At 33.5% G+C, this 26220-nt stretch overlaps 6 protein-coding genes and 1 long non-coding RNA gene across 13 annotated transcripts; 4 read left to right on the top strand and 3 right to left on the bottom strand.

The window, feature by feature from the left end:
- Positions 1-225: 225 nt before the first annotated feature.
- Positions 226-3410, top strand: LOC117604446 (RNA-binding region-containing protein 3). Of its 3 annotated transcripts, XR_013062466.1 has the most exons (7): positions 231-622; positions 967-1446; positions 1514-1658; positions 1720-2169; positions 2244-2394; positions 2467-2846; positions 3271-3410. XR_013062466.1 is itself a non-coding variant. In XM_076689364.1 (6 exons), exons 1-6 carry the CDS (start codon positions 506-508, stop codon positions 2624-2626), a joined length of 1470 nt encoding a protein of 489 aa, XP_076545479.1. In that variant the 5' UTR covers positions 226-505; the 3' UTR covers positions 2627-2794. The 3 variants fall into 3 exon arrangements, 2 of the variants coding, with proteins under 2 accessions (XP_076545479.1, XP_034180398.2); XM_076689364.1 differs by lacking the exon at positions 3271-3410 and having other exon boundaries at positions 226-622; positions 1514-1625; positions 2467-2794; XM_034324507.2 differs by lacking the exons at positions 231-622; positions 3271-3410 and adding an exon at positions 637-757 and having other exon boundaries at positions 2467-2794.
- Positions 3411-3429: 19 nt separating this feature from the next.
- LOC117604451 (uncharacterized) lies at positions 3430-9293 on the top strand. The gene is made up of 5 exons (XM_034324518.2): positions 3430-3618; positions 4051-4327; positions 4406-4692; positions 4772-5012; positions 5104-9293. Exons 1-5 carry the CDS (start codon positions 3430-3432, stop codon positions 5163-5165), a joined length of 1056 nt encoding a protein of 351 aa, XP_034180409.1. The 3' UTR covers positions 5166-9293.
- Positions 9265-16221, bottom strand: LOC117604453 (uncharacterized). 2 transcript variants are annotated; one of them, XM_034324521.2, is made up of 4 exons: positions 15882-16221; positions 10653-10808; positions 10334-10555; positions 9265-10183 (listed from the first exon to the last, which is right to left on the bottom strand). In XM_034324521.2, exons 2-4 carry the CDS (start codon positions 10797-10799, stop codon positions 9707-9709), a joined length of 846 nt encoding a protein of 281 aa, XP_034180412.1. In that variant the 5' UTR covers positions 10800-10808; positions 15882-16221; the 3' UTR covers positions 9265-9706. The 2 variants fall into 2 exon arrangements, with proteins under 2 accessions (XP_034180412.1, XP_034180413.1); XM_034324522.2 differs by lacking the exon at positions 15882-16221 and adding an exon at positions 10888-10993.
- On the bottom strand, positions 10906-15819 carry LOC117604443 (uncharacterized). The gene is made up of 11 exons (XM_034324499.2): positions 15686-15819; positions 15469-15538; positions 15001-15280; positions 13526-13721; positions 13194-13420; positions 12833-13119; positions 11991-12773; positions 11603-11707; positions 11439-11540; positions 11110-11380; positions 10906-11033 (listed from the first exon to the last, which is right to left on the bottom strand). The coding sequence occupies exons 1-11, from the start codon at positions 15741-15743 to the stop codon at positions 10959-10961; spliced, it is 2454 nt and encodes an 817-aa protein (XP_034180390.1). The 5' UTR covers positions 15744-15819; the 3' UTR covers positions 10906-10958.
- LOC117604457 (uncharacterized) lies at positions 15172-15789 on the top strand. The gene is made up of 3 exons (XR_004581449.2): positions 15172-15303; positions 15379-15543; positions 15653-15789. It is a non-coding gene; the product is annotated as an uncharacterized LOC117604457 (long non-coding RNA).
- Positions 16222-18901: 2680 nt separating the features above from the next.
- On the top strand, positions 18902-21354 carry LOC117604243 (aurora kinase C). Of its 4 annotated transcripts, XM_034324098.2 has the most exons (5): positions 18902-19237; positions 19305-19341; positions 19416-19962; positions 20036-20561; positions 20638-21354. In XM_034324098.2, the coding sequence occupies exons 3-5, from the start codon at positions 19418-19420 to the stop codon at positions 20734-20736; spliced, it is 1170 nt and encodes a 389-aa protein (XP_034179989.1). In that variant the 5' UTR covers positions 18902-19237; positions 19305-19341; positions 19416-19417; the 3' UTR covers positions 20737-21354. The 4 variants fall into 4 exon arrangements, with proteins under 4 accessions (XP_034179989.1, XP_034179988.1, XP_034179986.1 ...); XM_034324097.2 differs by lacking the exon at positions 19305-19341 and having other exon boundaries at positions 20638-21353; XM_034324095.2 differs by lacking the exon at positions 19305-19341 and having other exon boundaries at positions 19404-19962; positions 20638-21352.
- A 160-nt stretch (positions 21355-21514) lies between these two features.
- On the bottom strand, positions 21515-26000 carry smid (nuclear valosin-containing protein-like smid). Its single transcript, XM_034324088.2, has 11 exons — positions 25672-26000; positions 25241-25462; positions 24582-24833; positions 24146-24499; positions 23852-24071; positions 23486-23768; positions 22946-23402; positions 22668-22835; positions 22266-22592; positions 21961-22185; positions 21515-21881 (listed from the first exon to the last, which is right to left on the bottom strand). Exons 1-11 carry the CDS (start codon positions 25825-25827, stop codon positions 21756-21758), a joined length of 2790 nt encoding a protein of 929 aa, XP_034179979.2. The 5' UTR covers positions 25828-26000; the 3' UTR covers positions 21515-21755.
- Positions 26001-26220: the final 220 nt, after the last annotated feature.

Genomic DNA, 26220 nt, shown 5'->3' with positions numbered 1-26220 from the left:
GTAGAGTTACCCGCTTGCTTCGGGGTCCTTAACACCCCAAGGCGATGTTATGTCGGTATGTAGTTACCGGCGCTCCGGGGTCTCTGATACCCCGGATGCCATCATGTCAGTATGTAAAGAGTGTTATCTGTGCTTCGGGGTCCCTGACACCCCAAGGCGATATTACGGCGGTATGCAGTTACCGGCGCTTCGGGGTCTCTGACACCCCGGATGCCATCATGCCGGTATGTAGAGTTACCCATGCTTCGGGGTCCCTAACACCCCAAGGCGATGTTATGTCGGTATACAGTTACAGGCGCTTCGGGGTCCGTGACACCCCGGATGCCATAATGTCCGCATGCAGAGAGTGTTGCCCATGCTTAGGGGTTCCTAACACCCCAAAGCAATATTATGTCGCTATACAGTTACCGGCCCTTCGGGGTCCCTGACACCCCGGATGCCATAATGTCCGCATGCAGAGAGTGTTGCCCGTGCTTAGGGGTCCCTAACATCCCAAGGCGATGTTATGTCGGTATGCAGAGAGCGTCACCTGTGCCTCGGGGTCCCTAACACCCCAAACGATATTATGTCGGTATGCAGTTACCGGCGCTTTGGGGTCCTTAACATCCCAATATGCTATCAGGTCGGTATGCAAAGAGAATCCCATCTCTGTCGAAACTTGGTTTTTGCAAACTATAGTATGTTTATAATTGTTGTTGACGTTCCTTAATGACAATAACATCTTTTTAAATTTAGGATGTCATCCGAAACACCACACGTAATATTCAACACTTATATGACTATATAATTAAGAAATTATAAAAAGGATGAGAAATTTATTCAGTTCAAGCTATAAATTATATGATCAATCCCTAACCTACTTTTGTTATTGTTTACTCTATTTTTAGCTTAAAAATGATCTTTTAAGCCTCAAACAGAATTTTGAAACAATATTTAAATATACTCAACTTGAAATATGTGTTTTAGATGTGTGATACCCTCAGAATTCTTCATTTACCATCAGAACTTTCTAATGACAGACGTAATGAGTTACTTCAAAAATATGGAGCTGTTAAAACACGAACCTTAAGACCTTCTAAGAAGTACACTGTAACTTTTGCAAAATTCAAATCACAACAAGCAGCTACAGAAGCATTGTTACGTTTACATCAATTAAATGTAAGGGGGCAATATATAACAGTTGAGTTTGCTAAGAAATCTATATCAGTAGAGAATTCAGAGCAAAATGTTGATAATAACAAACTTATAAATGAGGAAAATAAGAAGGAATCTATAAGCAAATCTAACTTTCAAGCTTTTTTACAAAAATTAAACAGTTGGACTATGAATCAAGTCTTTACTCAACCACCTCCACCAAATATACAATATAAATATTCAGCACCAACCAGAAGTACTTTAGCAAGAATAGCCATACAGTTATTGAAAGAACCAGCTTTTTACACACAGGTAAATTAATGAAATACAATTTAATATGAAATGTTTACAGTCAATGTAATAGAATGTAGTTTTATAGGTTTTACACTTAATGAACAGAATGAATTTACCACCTCCCTTTGAAGAACTGGAAGCAGAATTTCCAGCATTGAAAGAAGTTTATGACATGGAAAAATATAAAGATATATTTGGTAAAGAAATTCTATATGATAAAGAGAATCAAGGTAATAAAATTATAGTTTCTTTACCTATGTTTCTTATTTATTAATCCATAATATAAAATAGGTATCTATGATGAAGAAGTAGAAGAGGATGAATCTGAAATGGAATCTAATGAAGAAGATAACACAAAACCTTTAGAAATTATTCCTGTTAAAAGAAAACGTACGCAATCGAGTAAACGACTAAAAATTCCGAAATTTGTTAATCCTGCTAAACAAGTTATACCCCAAAGTTCCACACAAAAGGTTGTAAAACCAGAAGATATGTTTGAACCAGTACAACGCGGAGAAACAAAGAATCTTAAAATTGAATTAAAAACCGTGGATAAATTATTAGATTCTTCAAATAAGGAAGAGAATCCTGTTCCTGAAAATACAACAGATAGTGGTTTTGGGTTAATGTTCCCAGCTTCCAAAGATCTCGAAACGATTGAAACTAATGAAAATACTGAATACGTTCAGCGAGAAATAATTACATCTGAAGAATTAGCAAATAATAGAATATCAACTAATGGTAAAAATGGTTCTTTAGTCTATAGTGTTCGATTGTTTTATCGTAACATTTTTTTTTTCATATTTACATTACAGATCAAAGGTTACTTCCTGTATTTAAAAATTATCATCCTGGCAAGCCATCAAATCGACTGTACATAAAGAATCTTGCAAAACAAATAGAAGAGAAGGATCTTCATTTCATTTACCGAAAATATGTGATACCTGACCTAAAAACAGACTATGAGTATGATTTAAAGATAAAACGATAATTCATTTTAATTGTAATGTACTTGATTAATAATATATTTTATTTTAGATACGACGTGCGTCTTATGCAAGAGGGTAGAATGAAGGGACAAGCATTTGTTACGCTACAGAGTATAGAACAGGCACAATTAGCGCTTGATGAGACCAATGGTTATATTTTAAAGGATAAACCAATGGTTGTACAGTTTGCTAAAGCCGCAAAAAGTTAACAAAACTAATATCTTTTTATTTATATGTATTATTTTAGGTAACGGTACTTTTAATAAAAAAAAGCATTAATTACATTTTTCTACTAATTTTATTTTATACGTTTCATTTCTAATCCGAGATAATATGATATATTAACTGTGATCCCTTTTATTATCATTGTAATCATATTTGCATATAGTTGTAACGTGGATCTTAAGATCGATGCGGTGAAACTGTAAAGTAAGTTACTCTCCATACAGTAGAATAAAAGATTGCATGATAAATTAATTCCTTATTATTGAATAAATCTTAATTATTAATTTTACGAGCTGAACTTGGACTCCAAGGATTCTTTATTTATAAGTTAATAGTTTTCGATCCGTAGAATCCAAAAATATAAGTCGTAGCTTTAGGAAATTAGTGGGTCAAAACTATTAAAGGGCAAAAAGAAGGGCAATAATTTTACGTCTTTGGAATCCAAGTTTAACCATTTTACGATATTTTTAGGTATAAATACATTAGAATACATTAATTTTATTGATATATTGATCTTTGTTAGTGCATAAAATAAAAGCTCGTTTGATTTACTTGGTGGCATGTCATAGCCGCGTCAGCGAAGATCGGCGCCCGCCTGGCATCTAATAATTCGTACACCTTCCACTAGAGTGCCATGTTTTGAGTTCGATACTGTACCGTGTGCGTGAAGCGTCCGGTTCACCGATCACTGTCGAGTTGTAACCGTATCTGTTGTCGTCGTCACTCTATTGCCGTCCCTCATTTCCGTCGTCGGCCTCGCACACGTTGACACGTCCTTTGTATTGCCATGGACGTCAACTTGTTACTTCAGCACTCACAATATGCGTTACCCGTGGGTATCGTCCTCGTATGTGCGATTCTCGTCTTCGTCTTTGGTTTCAAGAAAGCCGAACAACCACCTTTTGCACACCTCTCCGTGGGCTCCGACGTGGACCGGAAATTTGCCAGCAAGAAACGCAGCAAGATCAAAGAAAAGGTTAGCGCGACGATAAGAAAACGATTCGTAAAGTAAATCTTGTTCTTCTCGAATCGATTGTCAATGCGAATACAACAATTTATATATCACCCATTCTCCATATGGTTGCTGATTTGTAGCGAGTCAATGTACACGCACACATGGTTAATAATCAGCTGACATTACTATTCAAAGAGGGTTATTCACCATTGTCTTTCCTGATACGTAGAATGCGATTTAATTATGTACATGATATTTAAAATCATTACTATTGCTTATTCTACATTTTCTTTGTTAATTCCTTAGTTTTTTCTGTCATGGAATGTTCATATTCTTTTGGTGATCTTTAAAGGCATTAGGGTCAATGTAATTTTTGTTGTATTCCTGTAAAATTATTAAAAATCAAAGTTATGATTAAATGCTGTATATGTAAGAAGTTTTTGTAAATTACAGAAATCTGCTAATGGTCAGGCAACAACTGAAAAGGCAAGCCCTGTTAAGAAAACTGTGCCAACAAAAGGAGATGTTCCTAAAAAGGCTACAGTTAAATCAGATGAAACTGATGTGAAGTTGAAGGAACGAAAACAGGATGATAATAAAATTTCTGTAAGTAAGAAAGAGAAAGAACAAGTAGTAGCTAAAGCTGGAAAAGAGAATAAAGTTGAACAAGCAAAGAATAAGAAGAATTTGAAGAACCTGTTCCAAGAGAAACCAGTGGACTTTGATGAGGGTAAGCTTTTATTGAATTGTTCTTAAATGTCTATTAATGTTCCCTTAAATTAATACTGATTTTAAATTTCAATTATAGGAGACTGGGAGCAAGCGTATTCCAGAAAGGACAAAAAGAACAAGAAGAAAGAGGAAGAATCTCCTTCAAAGAAAAGCAAGAAAAATACTAAAAAGGCTGATCTAATTAACGAGGAAGTAGCTAAACAAAAGATTTCAGAAAAAGTAGAAATTAAGGATAAGGTTGCTAAAGAAACTGAGAATAAAGAACTAAAAGAAAAAGATAAGAAAGAAGTAATCCTTACACCTATTTCCAGTGAAGAAACAGTTAAAGAAAAAGAAGATCAGAAGGAAGAAGAGCAAGCTAAGGTATCCTCTGAAGTTCACTTTAATATTGTACACCTTTTTTACATAATATTCTAATAGTTATTGCAATTACTTATTTCAGGTTGAGAAAGTGGAAAAAGAGGAGAAAAAAAGTGGAAAGTCAAAGAAAGGTAAGAAAGTCTCTGAAAGTGAAAACACATCTGTGGTAACTCCATCTACACCAAAGGTGGATAACAAAGTGGAAGAACAAAAAGCAAAAAAGCAGGAAAGCAATGTAGAAAAAGAGTTAGATAATTCTGAAGAAAAAAGTGCTACAGTTGAAACAACAGAGAATACTGGTCCCGTCTTCGACGAACTAGGAGGTAATTATTTCTGTATATTTTAGTAATATCAAATACCTAAATCGAACTATCAGAAACGGTAAAGGTTTCTTTTTTTTCACGCTTATTTTAGATGTCTGGACAGAAGCTAAACCTCAAAAGAAAAGTAAAAAAAAAGCTCGTAAAGATAACTGAGAGTGATTAAATGTATTGAAAATTATGTTCCTTGTGAAGAGGAATAGAGTGAGAATCCTGCTTGGTCCAAACGATATTTATCATTTGGAACTTATCAGGTGTGTTTTAAGTGACTTACCAATCAACCACCTGACCAAATTGTTCCTTCTCCTTGTATATAATGCCAATTGGATTAGGTTGTTCGATCAGTTGTGTTTTATAGATTTTGTGACTGCAGGTGCATAAGTTGATGTGTGGAGAAAAAATCGTCCCAGTGCATTGATTTTTTCGACATACCAATTGTCTGCTTTAAAACAAAGCTGCCTTGCATTTAGCGAAAGAGGCATAAGTCATAATTTTCACTATAAAATAATTATTCTATATACCATATTCTTTTAAGAATCTTCATGTATGTCCATAACGATGCACTAGTATTGTACGACTTACAGCTATAACTATAATATATATATATTTATAAGATTCTCATATTCAGCATTAATTGTTAACAAATGGTACTTATGTCTTTTACGTTTCATTCAGATATCTTAAAGGGAACGTTCTATTAGATTAGCTCAAATTACCTACTCCCATAACGAACGTGTTTGAATCCACGTTACTAATGCTTTCAACATTCATTTTATTTAACTCATTATTTAATTGTTATACATACGAACGGTTGAAAACCAAAATTTAGAAAGTATGAGATATATCCTAAAACAATAAAGTGCAGGACAATCTCTTACCGGGGAAAAGTTCACGTTACTGATGTACATGCCTTTATCAGTGTACCAAGAGAAATATTTTCTTACACCCGGCAACGAGTAATTTATTCCAACGTATAGATCGGAAATTGAATGCTTTGCGCAAAGTACATCAGTAATAAACTTTAAAGATTGATATGTATTTATAAGAATCTGTAAATCTATAACAAAATTTGTGCCAATTTGTGAAAAGAGATAAAACGAGGTGCGACGAAAGTCATTGTGATGCAATATATATATAATTTGTTTATTCATTGAAAGTTAATTATGTTTTAGATAATTGAATTTTATTATTTGTTTATTTATAAGAGAAATGTATAAATTGTAATTCTTCATATTTCAAAATATTTTTACTAGTGAAACATTTTGTTAAGAGGAAAGTTTTTTTAATCATACCTTGACTTTCGATGTACCTAGTTATTACGTATATTTACAAAGAAAGACATTGTTTTTTGCTAACATTATCAATCTGACTGAAAACATGATTCTAATGAAACTGAACGATTTGAATGATTTCACGAATAAACAGGATCGAATGTAGATCAAACAATTTTTAATTTTTATTGTTAAACAATGTAATCCAGCCGTTCACATTCTATGCCATGTATAGTAAGTGGATTACATATTAAACGTTATCCCTGAAATGATTTTTTAAAAATGATAATGACGGTTGTTTAATCGTTAATAATACCACTTACCAAGATGCAAGAGTTAAACTCTACAGGAGCATTAATGTCTTAAAAGATAAACAAGATATCTTTGAAAATATTCAAATTGAGTACTATATTTCAAAGTTCTTCGGCTTCTATTTTCTGAAAAAAAAAAAGAAAAAAAATTAAAAGCGACAAAAAAAAGATCAATTCAATTCGAAAAATGACGTTAGTTGCAGTCACTTTTATCGCAAACACATGCGATTATTGTAATAAGTAATGTAGGAGGATACATCTTAACGTCATTTGCTCGAACCAATTATTGATTAATGTTATATGTTAATATGTAAAGTAATGATAATTAGTGAAGAGATAAAAGAAAGGATTATATATATATATATATATAGGGTGTATGGCGAATGAAATATTGTGATAAGTATACTGTATACCTGAGCGTTACATGAACGTTGTAAAATAGTACTATTAAAATAATACTATCGTTTATAGCTTTTACTTATAAAAGGAAAATGAAAAAATATCTGTTTTAAATAGTTACTGATATTTTCTACTTTTCTCCTTATACTTGTATATTTTTGCGACACATACTAAATGCATCATCGACTTCAGTATTTCATGTATTTTTTGAAATTCTTTCTTTACACACATGTTGATATCCAGCAGGTTTCCATTACATTGAACATAAAACCTCGAACGAGCTTCAATTCTAAACATAGCGTGAAACATTTATTGTTATTATAAAACGAAATGAAACACAATCATCTGTGTCAAATGTGTGTCCCCTTCCGCGTGCCAAAAGTATGTTCTACACTTTATTATAACCAACTGTTAACACTTTGAAGTTCAATATATTGAAAACATAATACAGAAGAAGAATACCAATTTGGTTCAAACTTGGCACAATTATAAGGCATACTTTTTTGAAATAAGGAATTAATAAAATTGGATAAAATCATAGCATTTGATTTAACAAAGCTAGCATCTTGCTATCAGGGTATAGTGAATTGTGAATTTTTTCTTTTAGAATAGTGTGTCTTATGATTTTACAAAATTGTTATATTTGGGCTATGTTTGTTAGGTTTAAATGCAAATATTAAGCAAACCTTGCTTTTGTATATTACACGGTGCAGTCAACAGACTTCAAAGTGTTAACAAGTTCTGATAATGAAAAATCATTGACGCTTATCTATCGGCTATCTGTAATTACATCGTCTTTAGGTCAGCTAATTTTTATAGAAGTAAATGTTCGAACTTGAAATGTCCAATGGTAGGAAACAATAGTACATAATTGAAATACCGAAACGTACATAATGTATACATAATACAAATATTATGATCAGTGTTGGAGCATAGAATGATTTCTCTCTATCTTGTACAAATTGTTACGTTGAATCGTTTAAAGTATAAACGGCACTAAAGAAAACTAGAGCATGTATTTTACTTAAATACCTATTAAAGATGTAAACATCGTTCGATTAATTCACATTTTGAATTACAAAAACAGCATTGAATTTACAAATGTATTAATCGAACGATGCCGAGCAAAATCATCAATAGTTACAGTTAATGATAACGCGATATTACGGTTCAACGCTGATCGTAAAAGAAGCGTCTGTATTTATCGTTGAAGTACTTAAGTTTATTAATCGGAACAATTTGAACAGCTGCCGAATCATGCGGTCTAGGTGTATTTAATATTACCATATTTTTCTATATGATATTCTTCGTGATCGCCAATCCGTATGATAGCAAAACAGGTGACAATGATTCAGCAAACGAGCCTGGAAATTGAAGGAATTGTTAAATACCACTTGATAGATGGATATCGTATTTTAAATAAGATTTGTATGCACTTTAATTAAGTGTAATTAACTCTTGTCTTCGCTGGATGTTTAATTAAAATTACCTCACAGAAAGTTGAACCATCTATAAAAGAACGAAATTAAAAGCTGAAGTTTCAAGTATTATTGCTATTGTACATATGTATATTAATCAGCAATGTTCTTTCTAATTAAACATTGTGCGTGCAATTTTATTGTTTACTGTGGTGATAGTACCTTAAATAATAACATCGTTTGGTAAGGGATACACAACTCAACGTAATTTTACTGAAATGGAGTATCTGTTTCTTCGTGTCACGAATTGAAAATTGAACGTATAAATTGAAAATTTATAGATTTGATGGCCTAACGTTTGCAATGGCATTGAACTGATGATGATGATACTCCAAGATTCTGATCATAAATATGATAAATGTAGAATAATATCCTGTGAAGCAGAAAATGTAATAGTTATCTACAATGTATTTTATTCACCAAAAGTGTTGTAGTTAATTAATATTATATATATATATATATAAATGTATTTGTGTAAAATGCGTGTATTTTGGTCAGTTCAAATATTATTATTATTATTACATAGCATATAATCTACTGTTAAGACGTATCTGACAAGTAATTGATATAATGTGAAATTTTCGTTAAAGAAGTATTCTGCTTCCAAATGCTATGTATCTTATTCGAATAATTCTTTTTATTAGAAACAAAAATTTCGATGTTTAATCGATCCGGACAAGGGAACAGAATATTTCTTACTTTATGATTTTGGTTGTGACATTTCTGGAATAGAAATACATAAGCGAAAAAGTGGATCACAAAGTAGAAAGAAAGAGGCAGAAAAAGACAAATGGAATAAGGAATAAAAATTATATTTTTCCAACATTCAATTGCAACCATTCACTGCACCCGTTATAATATTTTTATGTATAAGGTGTTCGGCCATAGTGTTAAAGGAAAAAGTTGTTCAGAATCACTTCAAGACAAATGGACATCCTCCTACAAGGATGCCCACCCATAGCCGAACACCCTGTTTATTTCATTTACACATTGGTTGCAAGGGACCACGGGATATAGACAAATAATAAACCATACAGAACATTGTTTTTCCATTTTGTTTTCTTCATCAATTAGTCCTCCACCATTCTACTGGATTATTATAACAAGTAGAGTTTACATTTACAATTACAAATACCATCTACGTTTACAATTACGATAATGTTCTCCAACAGTTTACTGAAGTATACTACATAGTACCTTTATTTGCTTTAAGAAATTGAAAATTTGTCCGTATTGTATTATAATTTTCGAAGTCCTTTTTTAGTGTATTTACTACATTTTCTCTTGAATGGTTTAATTGGTTTCGAATCGCTGTCATTATCATCTATCAAGATTTTGCTGTTTTTCCTCCCCAAATCACTATTCGTAGACTTCTTTCCTTTGCTTCGAACCAATACCTTGGTACTTTTTCTAATTTTACTCTTAATCTTTCTCCTTTTCTTATGCTTCTTTTTGCGATCTAGATTAGCTATTATCGCTTCGGTATCAGCTGATACCTTTACTTTCGGTTGTTGGGTGGTCACAGTCACCCTTACGTACGAATCGTATAAAATATCTCCACAGAATTCACCGAAACAATATTCGTCTCCGCATTCTGAGCAAATTTTTACGCTGCTCTCAATTACACCCGCTCGATTTTTGCTACGTCTGATAGGACTTAAGTTTGATCGTCGTTCTTTAGCGATCGTTTTCGCTTCCAACTTTCCCATTTCCACCTAATAAAAGAAATATGGTGTTAAATAAGACTTTTATAGTTAGAGAAATTAATTGCTAATTTTGTAAATAATTTAAAAAAGAAAGGGAACACAATTTTCCACTTTATATGATTTAGAATGAATTGTAAATGATGTCTGTTACATAAATACCAATCTTGAGAACATTTCTTCATCTTGTCGGTGTTTTGGTCTAATAGGTGTTAACATTCTCCAGTCAATAGCAACCTGCTGCAATTCATGAAGATTCAAGCCTCTCATGTCTGGGGGTATTGGATTCCCATAGTTCCATTCTCTTGCAAATGCTTTTAATTCCTTTTTAGTTGGCTTCCAAGAAAATTCTTTGTCGCGCACTTTAGTATCATCCTTTTTTACCTACATTGTTATTTTCAATAAAAATCTTTTCAAAAAATAGTTTACAATTAACTAATGAAATTAAAATTCATTTAATAGCGTTTATTATCAATGGAACCTTTTCTGGTTTAATTTTAAATTCAAGACAATTCTCTAAAAGACGTTTGAACTCCTCTTGAGAGTTGCAGGTTGCTTTACTTAAATCAGGCAATAAATTTGCATCCTTTTTGTCTTCTTTAAGGAGATCATCCAACTGGAAGGCCATTATCTACATCTGCAATCCAAGAAAAATATTCAACTCTCATTTTTCTACATCAAAATCATCGTGTCTTCTTTCATCTTATACCCCGTACAATCACACTTTCTACAAAACTGAAACGAAAGAACGAAAAGTATGCACAAAAACGCGGATGATTGATTTTCATTAATAAATCTCTGATGCAGCGGGAGAGACCAGGCATCTCTCGGAGTCCCATTCCATCTGTTTCATTAAGAGACCCTAGACAAATATTTTTATTTAATTTATCAAGTTCGTTTAAACATCAATTTCTTGTTCCATTATATACGGTACATACATTTTTCAAGGTGGATAGTTTAGATAAAATATCTTGTCCGCACCAGATATTAGGATTATCGTTGTTGTCTGATCGAGCTTTATCGTTACGTCCACATCTATTTTCTTCGATAGTGATCCTTCCATTTTTATCTGTCCGCAATGGTATGATGGAATTCAAACTGTCCATCGACAGATCCGCATCGTAACTGTCTATTTTCGTTTTCGGTTTATTTATCATACGGAGTTTAGATTTGATATCTATAAGTTTTCTTCCATCCGGCGATGGTGATCTATGAAAAACAAATTGTTAGTTGTAATATCCATAACAATTGTAATCTTTTTTAATACCTTGAACGTTCATCGCTAGATTCAACCAGACGTCTTCTCATTCGCAATCTTCTTTGATAATGAGGATCTTTTTCACTTTGTGTACGATACCGAGTACCCGGTCTAAAAAAATATTTCAATTATGATTTGACGTATAAATGATTTTTATTATGAAATAAAATTACCTATTAGCATTCCACTGTGGCCTGGAATCAATTCCTCTTCTAGACTGACATTTTAATCTAGGAAGAGATTTCACAGCAATCTCCTCGGTTGATACATTCATGGACCTTTAAAATGAACAAACATTGCGTACAACATTGGACAATAATTAGAAAATCCTTTATAATTATCCTTACAATGTAACATTAGATCAATATTAAAGACAAATAATTTGGTGCAAACAAGCATAATACGAAAAGAAGATAAATAATGATGAACATAGAATAAATGAGAATCTCGGAAAACGAAATGAAATAATAATTACCGCTTCTATTTGCAAGACAGAAGAATAATATCCTCTACGATTCTTCAAGTTTTTGAACCGATTCAATGCATCATATTACGACTCACTTTTCGATATCCCTTTTACTAGCATTCGTCGCGTCCTTGCGGTCCTTCATAGAAGAGTCCTTGATGGTCGAGTCCTGGAATTTCTCCCGATAATCTTGACGATCGTTTTCTATGTCTGTCTGGGTGGCAAAGTCTCGACCATTCATGGATCTGTATTTACTGGGAGTGAGTAATCTGTTTTCTACGATGGTGGATGGAATCCTGGAGGAGCTTGGACTGAAATTCGAACTTCCTAGATTGTGTATAAGAGTGTTCAATCCTACAGACAAATTATTCGAATTATTTTCGATTGCCCTTGGAGTAGGAGTCAGGACCAAATTAACCAACTGCAGGTTTGCTTTGTTAAGTATCTCTGAGTCTTCAAGGCGACCACTTAGTACAATTGCTACATCTTTACTAATAGGAACTTGGACAGCATTCAAATCATTATTTTCTTGTTCTTCTTTCTCTGAACTGCTTGGTACATCTTTGTTACTGTTATTTTCTTTGTTATTCAACAAAGTTACTCTTTCATTAGTATCTTTGACATCGCTGCTAGAAGTTAAACTTTGCTGAGTTCTTGCACTTGAGCAATTTTGTTTGACCTGAGTTTCGTTTGAAATTTTCGACTCGCATTCTCTGGATGATATCGTAGTTTCTTCATCACTTTCTTCGCATTTGCGACGAACTTTCTTCTGCTCCTTCGCCAAACGCTCTGCTGCCTTCAGAACCTCGTGCATCGCTTCGGCTTGTCTTAGCTTAACAGCTTCCCTTTCTTTCAATTTCCTTTGCTCTTCCTCGAACCTAATACGAAAGTATAGTTTAATTAATCTAACTTCAAATCTAATACAATTTCTATACACCTTTCTTTTTCTTTCTCTCTTTCCCTTCTAATCCGTTCTTCTTCCAAACGTTCTTCCCTGAGCCTCCTCTCTTTCTCTTCCTTCCTCTGCCTGTCTTTCTCTTCCAGCTGCTTTTTAATCGCATTTTGAAGTTCCAGAGCTTTCTGCCTTTTCGCCTCTCGCTCTTGAAGAATGCCTGCGTCCACGGGTATATTCTGACCCCGAAGATAGGTCTTGTTATCGGATCCAATCGAGCCTATCGTCGAGCTGTCCGAACTGCTGGCACTTTCGTGATTTATAACCAGGACCTTAAATTTTAATAAAAATTACAGAAGCTAGTTAATCATTTAGAGGTTTAAACGATGCTTTTATGTAATTATACTTGGCTTGATTGTCCTAATCTCGCCAGCCAAGAAGGTGCTGGTGGATCTCCTCGTGCAGTCTCTTGACCCCATACACTACCCCACCTTGGCCTGTTCAGTTCTCCTATCCTACTATCAGATAATCTCCTCGATGGTGGCAATGAACTTTCCGGCGTTGTCTGGTAAGGATTCTGCCACGTTTTCTCCGGCATTTCCTGCGGGGGTGCTTTACATCCAGGTAACACCGCTGTGAAAATATAACAGTACTCATCGGTAACTCCAATCAACGTGTTAATTAATTAATCATTCTTTCGTGAAGCTTAAATTTCTCAACTTATCTGTTTTAACTTACTTCCTGTTTCTGACGCTGGCACATCTACAGAGTCGCTGGCGTAACCGGAAGTCTCTCCTTCACGTTCTTCGCCCTGCGAGCCGTAATGAGTGTTCTTCGAATTTTCATAACGATCGTAGTGTCGATGATTGCGCTGTTGCTGAGTTTTCTCAGGACGATAGTGTAATCCTTCGTTGGCGAAGTCTCGCTGCTGACCCTAGAACACGAACGAGCTAATTTATTCTTTGGAAGAAATGGTACAAAGGCTCGCGTGACGAAGCAGCTATTTTCTTGTCGTCAATCTTCAAATAGTGTTCCCTCGAGCGCACCGCTGATCGAATGTGATTTCTGTGCCACGATGAGACAGGAACGGTGAACTGTGAGCTTGCATTTGCTTTTGTAATTCAAAATATCTATTTAAGTTAGTTCTAACTATAATTTTCATTGTATAACTTTAACTACGCTATATTAACATAAAATTAATACCTGAAATAATTATTTTGGTAACTTGATTTTTAGGTAATTTGCATCATTTAATTTGTTTGATAACAAATAAAATAATTATTTTAGAGATTAATTTTGTGTAATTTTATGTAATCTTTTTTTTAAAGACTTAGTTATTCAAAGTTTTAGATGTACACGTGGATAGACGAAATTGGTGGTCAAGGGGTGAACGTACTTGAAGCATCAGATAAGAATCGATTTGTCAGACTGCCTTACTTTTGCTTTACTTCCCTTCAGGGATAAGACCCGGTCGTGTATAGTTTTCGACACAATCTAGAAGCAGCAATTGAAAGCAGGTGACCATTTATTATTCTACTATCATGCTATACACCAATCACAGTAATTTATATAGATCGAATATTCAAAAGAGGATAAAAATAGAACAGTAAAATTCATCTACAATTTGGAAAGAGATTTAAAAATATATTATATCTCTTTTATTTGTAATTATCAATTACTAATCTTTCAGTTTCGGTTCTTCGTTCACCCAGAAAATAAAATCCGTGTATACAATAATGATCAATAGAAATCAATCCCAAGCATACAATTGTGCCACTTTATTGTTGCAAACGCGGTCACGAACCAATTTATTTCTTATACCTTTACGTTATTTATGTGCAAGGTAATCACAGAAATATAATGTTCCTAATGCAATTTTGAAAAAGAATTGGTTCTAGTTATGTATAATAAATTTAGAGACAATCAAAGTAACAATAGCTCATAGTTCGCCTGAAATAATTAGATACAATATCCATGCAATTTTAATTAAATAAAGAGCAACATTCTTCAGTTAGTAATAAACTCCATACAATCCTAATTGTCCTATCATTCCATTTTCAACTGAAATGCAATTTTCTTTTGATATGCATAATGTAATCTGAAACGTTTTTTACAAATCGATGATTTGTTTCAAAAATAAAATGTATCAAACAATCATTCATTGTTCCATGATTTACATTGTGATAGATATAAGCACAGCATTGCAGACAAACCTGACAGACATATTGCTGCTGATCCTTGTTGTAAATGGGCGGCAGACTCGGGCTTCTGTGCCTGATTTGCGACACTTCCGGTTGCTCGTGCAGATTTATCAAGCTACCACCATTGCAGTCCAAACACTTTAGGTTCGTGCCACTGTTTCCGGAACTCTCTGTCGCCAGGCTCTTCAGACTGACCGTGCTTCCGTAATGTCCAGTGGCACGGAAAGGTTTTGAGGACAATTGTTTGTCCTTCGTTTCCATCAAGGACATTCTTGATCCACTTGGATAAGTACTGCGTTGACGATTTATCATTAGGTGCGTACAGAAATTCTATTTATTTCTTGTAATGAAAATTTTAAATAAAAATTTAAATAATAAGTGCCATAACAGATGGTGATATGATTGGCAAAATATTTTAAGGAGTAGATTGTAAAAGGACATCAAGGACATTTCACTTTGGTACTCTAAAATAATACTTACCGAATATTGGTGCGGATATTGATGTTATTTTTTAAAAGTCCCCAACTCCCGCCAAGACGTGCCATTTCTTCTACGGTATTCGCATAAAATATTAATTTCCCGGTACAATATTATCGAGCCGCCATATTACTTATTAAAATCTTTACGATTTTATCTTTATATAATTATTATAAATGTTTTTCAGTTGGAGATGATCGTTTAATTATCCGGAACATACCTCTCTCTCTTGCCCATTGGATCCTCTTTTGTTCCACCAGTGAGGTTCTCCCGATCATTGTTGGCGCGCAATACGATTCCCGCGAAAAAGAAATTTGCTCGGTCGATAATGACGGCAAGATCAAAGTCACGAAAGAGAGAAAAGAAAATAACCTACATCATCCAGTCTGCGTTTAACAATGTCACGTCGATTTTACCTATCTCCCGTTTTCTCGCTTCGAGGAGTAACGAACCAGTTGATCTTCAAGTGCGACACCACTTCCGGCGCGAACGTTGGGTTCGAAATCCTTGGATGTCAAAAGACGGTGCTGAGGTTCATCACAGGTCATGTCAATATTTGAGACTGCGGTAACTCTGCAAGACTGTACAAGGCTTTACCTGATACATACACACATATGGTACCGTATCAAATACGAAAGGAACACGCGGCCACGATTCGATCGCCAGCGACGTTTCTATGGGAACAATCGTGAATCAACCATGGAACCTCTTGCACTACTGTCAGGGTCGATAATATTGACCAGACGAACAAGATAAGGAATAATGACCTTTAACAGTCTATTTGACGGTCAGACATCCCACCTCTGACAAAAGAGCATAATCTATACCCTTGCATTTATAAAGATAAAACAACCATGTAATTTTAATACCATAGCTTTTTAATACTTACATTAAACGGTTTAGAATTTTTATTTTATAATTGCTTATCAATGTTCTCAATCATATTGAACTCTGGTTACATTTCTGTTTTAAAATAAATATAATATATGTATATTAAAATTCAAAAGGTATTTCATTCGATAGAGAACAAAATGTTAATTCTTTATTATAGTCTTCTTTATTGTCATAATTGTACGATCATGAGTGGTTATTTCATTAGTACTTTACAATTTGTATGTTAGTTTTTTAATTATAAATTGCAAAATTAAATATTTTCAAAAATTAGTACGCAATCGAAAAATTTAAAAATTCGAGCACTGCGCCATCTACTTAAAGACGGCTAAAACTACTCCACGACTTACCGATTGATTTTCCCCGAACTACTTACCTAGGTAAATCAGTGGCGGAAAAAAGTAGCGGACAATTGAACAATTATTATTATTGTTGTTTGACAAACTTGTATTCACCTCATGCACCTTGGTAAATAAATAATTTTAAAAAAGGAATTGAGTTATTATTTAATTTACCTAATTTCATTTCTAAGTTATTTATTTAATGTCTGTAATTTCTTTTCTCAGTTATTTATTAAAACCATAATACACATGAAAATCAAACTTAAATCAAAACACAGTAATTACTTCTTTGACCTAGAACGAAATGCGACCTTTTCAGTCTTATACCGACCGCCGAGGGATGTAGATCAAGCTATCAAATATACAGATGCTGCTAATTTCCTGTCGGGGTTTATTTGATCTACTTTATTTATTTTTTTCACTTATTAGATAAGCTCATCAAAGAGGAACGATATTTATAATTTTAGCCCTCTTCTGGACCTCCGCCGACCACTCCTTTTATTTATTATTTATTATTTTATCCTTCTTTATGGGCAAAACCCACCCTTCCTAATTATTTATTATTTTATTTCTCTTTATGGGCCTCGCGGAGACCACCCTTCCTATTATCCTATTCCTTTTTATAGACCAAGGCCTCCATTCGCGCTTATTTATTTTCTTCGTTCTTATCATGGACCTCGCTGGGACTACCCCTAAATCACTTTATCCCCGTACCCCTTCTATCCCTGCATCTCTTATATGCCGGCATTCCTTATATCTCGGCACCCTTATATTTTTGCATCCCTTACATCACTGTACCCTTTATATCTCTGTATCCCTTACACTCCAGAATTCTCCCTGCATCTCTTGTATCCTTTCAACCCTTATAATAAATATATTACAAATAATATACTTATGGCCACTGGTTCGAATAAAGGTAAGTAAAGGTAAGTAAAGGTAAGTAAAGGTAAGTAAAGTTTCGTGAAAAATAATTTTAAATTTAAATTTTTGTAGAATTTAGTTCCTTTTTTTACCGCCAGAGGGCGCTCTTTCGATGTCGAAAATTTAGTTTGCATTTTTACCGCCAGGGGGCCAAAATCTTTGCATGCTTTAGTTCTTTTTTCCGCCACCAGATGGCGCTGGTTCGACGTCGAAATTTTAGTTCGCATTTTTGCCGCTAGAGGGCCAAAATTTGTGCATGATTTAGTTCCCCTTTTCGCCACCAGAGGGCGCTGATTCGCCGTCGAAATTTTAGTTCGCATTTTTGCCGCTAGAGGGCCAAAATTGGCGCGTGCTTTAGTTCCTTTTTCCGCCACCAGAGGGCGCAAAATTTATTCGTATTTTAGTTCCTTTTTCTGCCGCTAGGGGGCGCTATTTTTTGTGAAAAATTAAGTTCAAAGGATGCAGGGATGTGAGTGATGAAGGGATTTAAGGGATGCAGGGATGTAAAGAATGCAGGGATATGAGGAATGCAAAGATGTGAGTGATGCAGGGATTTAAAGGATGGAGGGATGTAAAGAATGCAGGGATGTGAGGAATGCAAAGATGTTAGGGATGCTGTGATATGAAGAAAACAGGGATGTAACGGATGCTGAGATGTAAGGAATGCACAGGTATAAGGGTGATAGAGCTGTAGAGGATGCAAGGATATAAAGAAAGCAGGGATGTAAAGAATGCAGTGATATAAGGAATGCTGGGATGTAAATAATGCACTCGGGAGTAATAAAATCAACACGTTTGTCCTCCTAATAAGTTTATTCAATAAGTTAAGAAGATAAATTAAATGAACGCAGAAAATAAAATAAGGGTATATGTATGTTTAGCAGATAGATCTGCACCCCTCAGCGGTCGCTATAAAACTGATGATGTTTCACTTCGCTCTACGTCGAACGGTTGATAACTGTGCCGCAGCCAGCTACCTTTGTTGGAATCAGTGGCTGTAAATATATTTTTTTTTTAACGTGGGGAAATCTTGCATAAAACCCCGGGGGAGAGCGGCGGGAGAGTGTCAGATTTCTATTGATTAAATCAAGATTTCTATTGTCAGATTTCTATTGATTAAACCAGATCTCCTGATTAAAACCCCACGGCGACCCACACTGGGGCTTGGATGCGTAGTAGTGCCGTGATCAGTCAGTTTGCGGCGCAAACAATAACCGTGGGTAAGCGGGGATATTTATACCGCAGTTCACCAGAGTCCATAACTGCGAAAAGACCAGTTTTCGTTCTTCGCGCTTCTCCAGTGCGCATCTTCGCCCTGATTGGCGATACTCCCAAACGAAGTGGAAAGCGATTAGCAGAGAGCTCGCTGCGTTCCCCCACCATCTTCCAACCTGCGCGTCGCAGTTATGGACTCTGGTGAACTGCGGTATAAATGTGTCAATTTTAATTTGACGATAGGTGACGCTGTAAACTATATTTTAAATTTCCCCATAAAGTCTTCTACCTTGAGATTTACTTCATATGACGTGGTCATTTAGCCAATCAGAAGAAAACGAGGAAATTCGTTATTTTGAAATAGGAATTGGTAGATGTAATTTCTGTTTCACTGAGTTTTCAAAGTAAGTCTCTTTTTTATTAGTACGAATTTTCTAAAATAATTAAGATTTTGACATTGTTTTCTTGCAGAATGAAACTATCTGTGCATATAAAATAGCCTCTAAATGTAAAAATTAAGTTTTATTCAAGCTTTGAATTATTTGTCTTATATTTGAATTATTATTGTAGCTAATATTTCAGCAATGCTAAAGAACAATAAAGCTACTCTTCAAACACGAGTAACCGATCAAATGGAAAATAATCTTAAACAGTTAAAAATAACTAATCCTGTATTAACTGAAAATATATCAAAAAATATACAAACTGTTGGTGCTGTAAAAGATCAGTGTAATACTTACATTGCAAATTGTAAGCAAAACAAAGGAAACAGTGAAAAGATATCTGCAGAATTAATAGTGCCTGCATCTCTTAAAACAATAGAATCTGTAAAAAATAAGATTGACGATAAAAGTGATAAAGAAAATGTAAATACTAAGAAGATAGACACTGACAAAAATGAAGAACAAAATAGTGGGATGAACAAAAATCAAAGTAGTAAAAAATGGGTATTAACTGATTTTGACATTGGACGTGCCTTAGGAAAAGGAAAATTTGGAAATGTTTATTTAGCTAGGGAAAAGAAATCAAAATTCATTATTGCTATGAAAGTATTATTTAAAGCACAAATAGAGAAAGCTGATGTGGAACATCAAGTTAGAAGAGAAATTGAAATTCAAACTCACTTAAGGTATAATTTAAAAATGTTAAATTTCTCTATTATAAAAATAATAATACAAATTTATGATTTTTTTTTTATATAGGCATCCAAATATTTTAAAGATGTATGGGTATTTTCATGATGACAAGAGGGTATATTTAATTTTGGAGTATGCCCCGAATGGAGAATTATTTAAGGAATTAAATGCCCAACCAAACAAACGCTTTGATGAAATCAGAACAGCAACATATGTATCTCAATTAGCAGATGCTTTAAAATATTGTCATAGTAAAAAAGTGATACATCGTGATATTAAACCTGAAAATTTATTACTCGGGATGAAGGGTGAATTAAAAATGGCAGACTTTGGGTGGTCTGTCCATGCTCCCTCTTCTAGAAGAAATACTCTGTGTGGCACTTTAGACTATTTGCCACCAGAAATGGTAGCTGGAAAAACACACGATCACACTGTAGATTTATGGGGACTTGGTGTTCTATGTTATGAATGTCTAGTTGGTACTCCACCATTCTTAGCTAAAACTTATGAACAGACATATATGAAAATTAAGAAAGCTAAATACAAATTTCCTGACTTTGTTAGCGATGGTGCTAAAAATTTAATATCTCAGGTGGAGTTATTTTTACTTATTAAGTGATATTTCATTTTTTTTTTAATTATTAATTTCTTTCATTTTTTTTTTTTAGTTACTGGTAGTTGATCCAGATCAAAGATTACCTTTAGAGAACGTTTTAAATCATCCTTGGATTGTGAAAAATCGAACAACACAACCATATGTTCAATGATGGGTTAGCCTATTTCAATAAATTTTATACTATTTTTCTATAAAGCAACTACGTTTTATTAAAAAGGAGCTATGCAATGTAGGTTTGATTGGACATCATTACCATTGCATCTATTATATAGCGGGTTTTTAACAAAAAGTGACCACAGCTGTTCTTTACATTGTTTCCAACGTCATACTTTCATACATACATCTTAGCATGTATTTTATTATGCAGATAATTACTATTCATGCTTAGCTTTTAAGATATAATTTTAATGTAATCAGTAGTTGAAATTTACTATGTCATTTAACTTCTTTAAATTTAACAAGTTTAGTTTAGTTATCACAATTTAATTTATTTGCATTAGTTTGGAACATAAACGGTGTAGGCATTTTATACACGTGTTTTATTAATCAGAAAGGGTTTGGAACAAAAAGATGTTATGTATTAAAAAAATCGTGTATATATTAAGTGTTTTAATGTTAATAAAACGTTTATAAATGGTAAATTATACATTTATATGATTGGAAACCTGTATAATAACAACGTATGTTCATTAGGCACTACATATACATGTATAACTTTATGTAAACAAAATAACAGCTAATTTTTATAAACAGATAAAAGATAGTTATAACATATTTATCGACGAAGATTAATATTAGTACAGTAATACATCTAATTCATAATAAAAAGAAATATAATTTTACATTTATTTTGCGTATTAAACTAGTATAGTTCAACTAGAAATTGTTTAAATTAACCAAAAGTAAGTTGAACATAAATTACTAAACCAATAATGATATTGCAGGTATTTAATTTTCAATTAAACGTAAAAAAAACAATTCCGATTTTATCTTTTATTTTGAAACAAATTGAAATTTAACACTACATTTTATTTTAGAATATTAGAGATAAACAGTTCAATTATAAAAATAAAGTTAAGACATACAATATGTACTTTTATGTTGGGTTTGTCAGATCGAAAGTGTACTTTAAATTGGAAGATTTTTACATACTTATGTAATATTTTTATTTCACGTTTCCATGGGTTCCATAACAACATCCACTATAGGTGTATCAACTGGAGTTTCCATCGGTGTATCATCCAATTTTTTTTTTATCGAATACAATTTCTTTAATTTCTCGTAATGTTTAATATCCTATGATTTGTTAGTTTGTGTTAACAAGATATATTTATATAAGTAAAAAATTTGAATAATAATCATTAAAAGTAATTACCTTTTCCTGAACGGATGGCCTAATTTTATCGAAAGCGCTCAATATATGCCGCATAGAAATTTCTGGTTGTCCAGAATAATGCATATCCATTAAGTCTCTTAATGCTTCTATTCCAGCTTCTCTTATTAATGCTGCCAAATCCGCTCCAGTATAACCATCACATTTACTGTTGTATCCTATTTCTTCAAGATTTACGTCTACAGCCAATTTTGGTTTAGTTGCATTCTGCAAGTACAAATATATTTGTAAGACATATATTTTTTTTAAACACATTCACTTAATTAATAATTGTATAAGTAAAATACCTTTGTTAATGCTCTTAAAATATCAACACGATCCGCCGATGTAGGCAAATCAACGTATAAAATTTTATCCAGTCTTCCTGGTCTTAATACTGCTGCATCTATAATGTCAGGTCGATTACTTGCAGCCATCAAAAATACCCCCTGTCGTCCTTCAACTCCATCCATTTCAGTAAGCATTTGATTCACAACCCGCGAAGTTGCAGAATTATCGCCTTCTGATCGCCTAGGACATAACGCGTCTAATTCGTCAAAAAATATAACACATGGCGCAGAATTTCTTGCTCTCATAAAACACTGTCGAACTGCTTTTTCACTTTCGCCGACATACTGAAATAGATATATGTATTTACATTGAAAGGTAAAAAGAATTAAATTAATAATTTTAGTAATAACAATTATTACCATATTTAATAGTTCCGGTCCTTTAACAGAAATGAAATTAATACCCGCTTCATTTGCAATAGCTTTAGCTAACAATGTTTTTCCACAACCAGGTGGACCACATAATAATACTCCAGTAGGTGTTGTTAATCCTAAGGCTGTAAAATGTTCAGAATGTCGAACTGGGGCCTAGAATGTTAAACACAACAGAAAAGAAGAGAAATCAAAAAGAAAATATCTAACACATTTTAAATGTAATACAAATTTGTTCAGATTACTCTAAGTATAATTATATTTACAAGTATAGTCATTTGTAATTCCTCTCTAATATCTCTTAAAGAACCAACATCGTCCCACGTAACATCTGGTACTGTAGCGAAACCTTCTCTCTTGGCCGATGGCTGTATAATACGAAGTGCAGTTTCAAAATCACTATGTTCAATACATAAACTTGAAAGTCGTTCTGAAGGAAGTGGTGGATCATTACGTAACCAAGTAAGTAACCCTGTTAAATCAGGAGATTTGGAATTTTCTTGTATTACATCCATCTCTGTCGTTTGTAGATTATTTGAATTATTTGTCTTGTCTAATTTAGGAACATCAGTTTGATCTGAGGTAGATGGTTCAATAGTTGCTTCTTCAACTAGATTACCAGAATTCTCAAAATTTTGTGATTCTTTATCAGTATCGTTATTAACTTCCGCTGTTTCTGATGATTTATTATCTGTCGCGGACCTATTTAAGTCTTCAAGTATTCTAAAAAAAAAAAAAAAATCAATTTATGAAATCATACTTCATTATATTGAATATATTCTTTTAATATATTCAACAATACTTACCTATCTACAGCTGCCATAGCTGCTTCTCTAATTAACGCAACTAAATCGGCACCAACGAAACCTGGTGTAAGTGAAGCAATTGTAGATAAACTAACATTAGGGGCAAGTGCTACTTTTTCTGTATGTACCGCTAAAATTTTTGCTCTAGCTTCTCTATCAGGTATTCCGAGACATACTTCATGATCAAAACGACCAGCTCTTCTCAATGCTGGATCTAGCGAATCAGGTCGATTTGTTGCCCCAAGTACTAGTACTCTAATACCATTCTCCTTCAAACTCAATTCTATTCAATAAAATATATCACTTATATTTCAAGATTACATTCATGATTACTATGATTTATTGTAATCTTACATAGCATCTTACCATCCAAACATGATAGTAATTGCGCTACGATTCTTCTTTCCATTTCTCTTTGAGCTGTAGCCCTATGTGGTGCTACAGCATCAATTTCATCTAAGAAAATGACACAAGGTGCAATTGCAAGTGCCTGTTCAAATAGCTCCCGAATTCTTGCTTCACTTTCCCCTGATACTCCAGCCACTAATTCAGGTGCTGCTACTTTCAATAAAGGTATTCCTAATTCCTAAATTTGACAAATAAATAAACGTGAATACTGAAAAATAAAACATATGTATCTATAATTAAGTACTATCTTACTCCTGCAATAGCATATGCTAATAAAGTTTTTCCACAACCAGGTGGACCGTGAAGTAAAAATCCTCTTGGTGGTGATATCCCAAGTTGTTTAAAGATTTCCGGATGTTTCATATGCGCAAGTAATTTACAAACAGTATTTAAAACTTTATCATTTCCTCCTATGTCTGTAAATGTGACTTTTGGTTCAGATATGGGTATTCCTTTAGCTTTCTTTGAGAATGTAAAGTGAGTATTATCACTATCTCTATCACGTTGTCGTTTTCTAGTAGAAAGTTCTGTAACTGTTGTCGCTGTTCCTGTTGTTGTTCTTGATCCTCTTCCTGTATCCTTATCATGTTGTGTTTCTTTTATGGGCTATTAAAATGGAACAAAGTGTGGTAAAAAATATTAAGTTGAGAAAACATAGTATAACAAGAAAAGAAGTCTTAAAATTTACTGCTTTTGCATGTTGTTCCTTAATTGGTTCAGGTTTTTTTGTACACGAAGATGGACCAGCTTTTTGTTGCAGATTCTTTTCCGCAACGTCAGGTTCATTTGTTTTATTAGAATTTGCTTCTACTTTGTTCACATCATCATCGCTACTAATGTCTATAAGTTCTTTATCGCTAGAATTTCCATTTTGTTTATTTTGAGACTTTTTATACATTTTTAATAGCATGCCATCCAACATAGTATTTTGAGGATCTGACTGAAAGCAATTCAACATAATATTTACTACTGTTATATACCCTATAATATTATTGGAGCGTAGCGAGCGAAGCTCCGCTATTAAACGACTGATTGGGATTTTTGTGACTTTTTAACTCAAAATCTAGATTATCAATTTTGACCATTATTTACAAGCCGATCACAGTGGTCACTGTGAGTGTTTATATAGAATAAAATCAGAGATCAATGGTGTCTTCGAGGAATGGTCACAGAAACTGATACCCATGTTAAGTCTATCAGAGAAATCGAAATTACACTTAGTAATTAGAGAGATTTGCGAGTAATAGAGTAATTAAAGTTACTTTTACTGCAAATCAATCGCTTCACTCCAGTATGTCAGCCACAAAGTGGATGGCAGCCTAGTTTTAATATTACAGATGTAAGTACCTCAACATCAACTTCCTCCTCTTCTTCATCATCATCATAAGCAGGCCAATCCCGGGCACAATACTTCTTTGCAAACATTTCTGTAAGTTCATCATACGCTTTGCGTACTAGTGCCCTAAAGGGACCTCTTTTTTTAATACGATAATCACGGTATTTTCTTTGTAAAGCATCTGCCATTTCATTAACATCAATATAGACTTTATTTTCATTTTCATGCATGTACTAAAAGAAAAAAAGATATAATAACATTCCAATCAATAGAAAATAATATATGTATACTTGTAACTCCTTAGAGGTTGTTGTAATGAATTTTGTATTTTTAAATTAATAATTATGTTAATATGCAAGTTACCGCGCAAACAGTGAAAGATCTGCTGGCTTTATGTATATAGTTAAACAGAAATCTAAACGTTATGAAATAACCAAATTACCGTTTGTACACGTGAAATTAATAATTGATCTCGTAAATATTTGTGAGAAGAATCAACTTTATGCTTGTTATTCATATTTTTTGATTTATGATCCTCACTGAGCTCTTGTAGTGGGATGATATCAATTGAAGAATTTAATTTCCCAACTTTCTGCATCTTTGCAATGTTAGATGTTATAAACACTTATATATAAATTAAACGACTATTAAATGTTTATTATTCTCTCTTCTTAATTTCTTACACGTGCTATCGTGCGAATATCATACACATCTTTTATACTACAAGGTGCTACAAGTACGTTTTCGGTTTTACAAAACTTCAATTCTTGGCTACAATGAACAGAAAAAATTATACCATTGAAGCGGGAATAATTTCCCTAGCACGTTAAAGAGCTCGAAATACGGAAAATAGCATAGAACAGAAATACGTGTAATAGTAATTATTACAATAAAAATCGAAAAAGTATTTATTGAAAAACTAAGGTATCCTGCACGGAATGTTTAAGCATTGATGTAATGGTATATTTTATGTCATTTACGTGACTTTCTT

This window comes from Osmia lignaria, chromosome 7 (assembly GCF_051020975.1).
Source record: "Osmia lignaria lignaria isolate PbOS001 chromosome 7, iyOsmLign1, whole genome shotgun sequence".
Taxonomy (NCBI): Eukaryota; Metazoa; Arthropoda; class Insecta; order Hymenoptera; family Megachilidae; genus Osmia; species Osmia lignaria.
The sequence above is the reverse complement of the archived record's forward strand: the minus strand, read 5'-3'. Positions and strand labels throughout refer to the sequence as shown.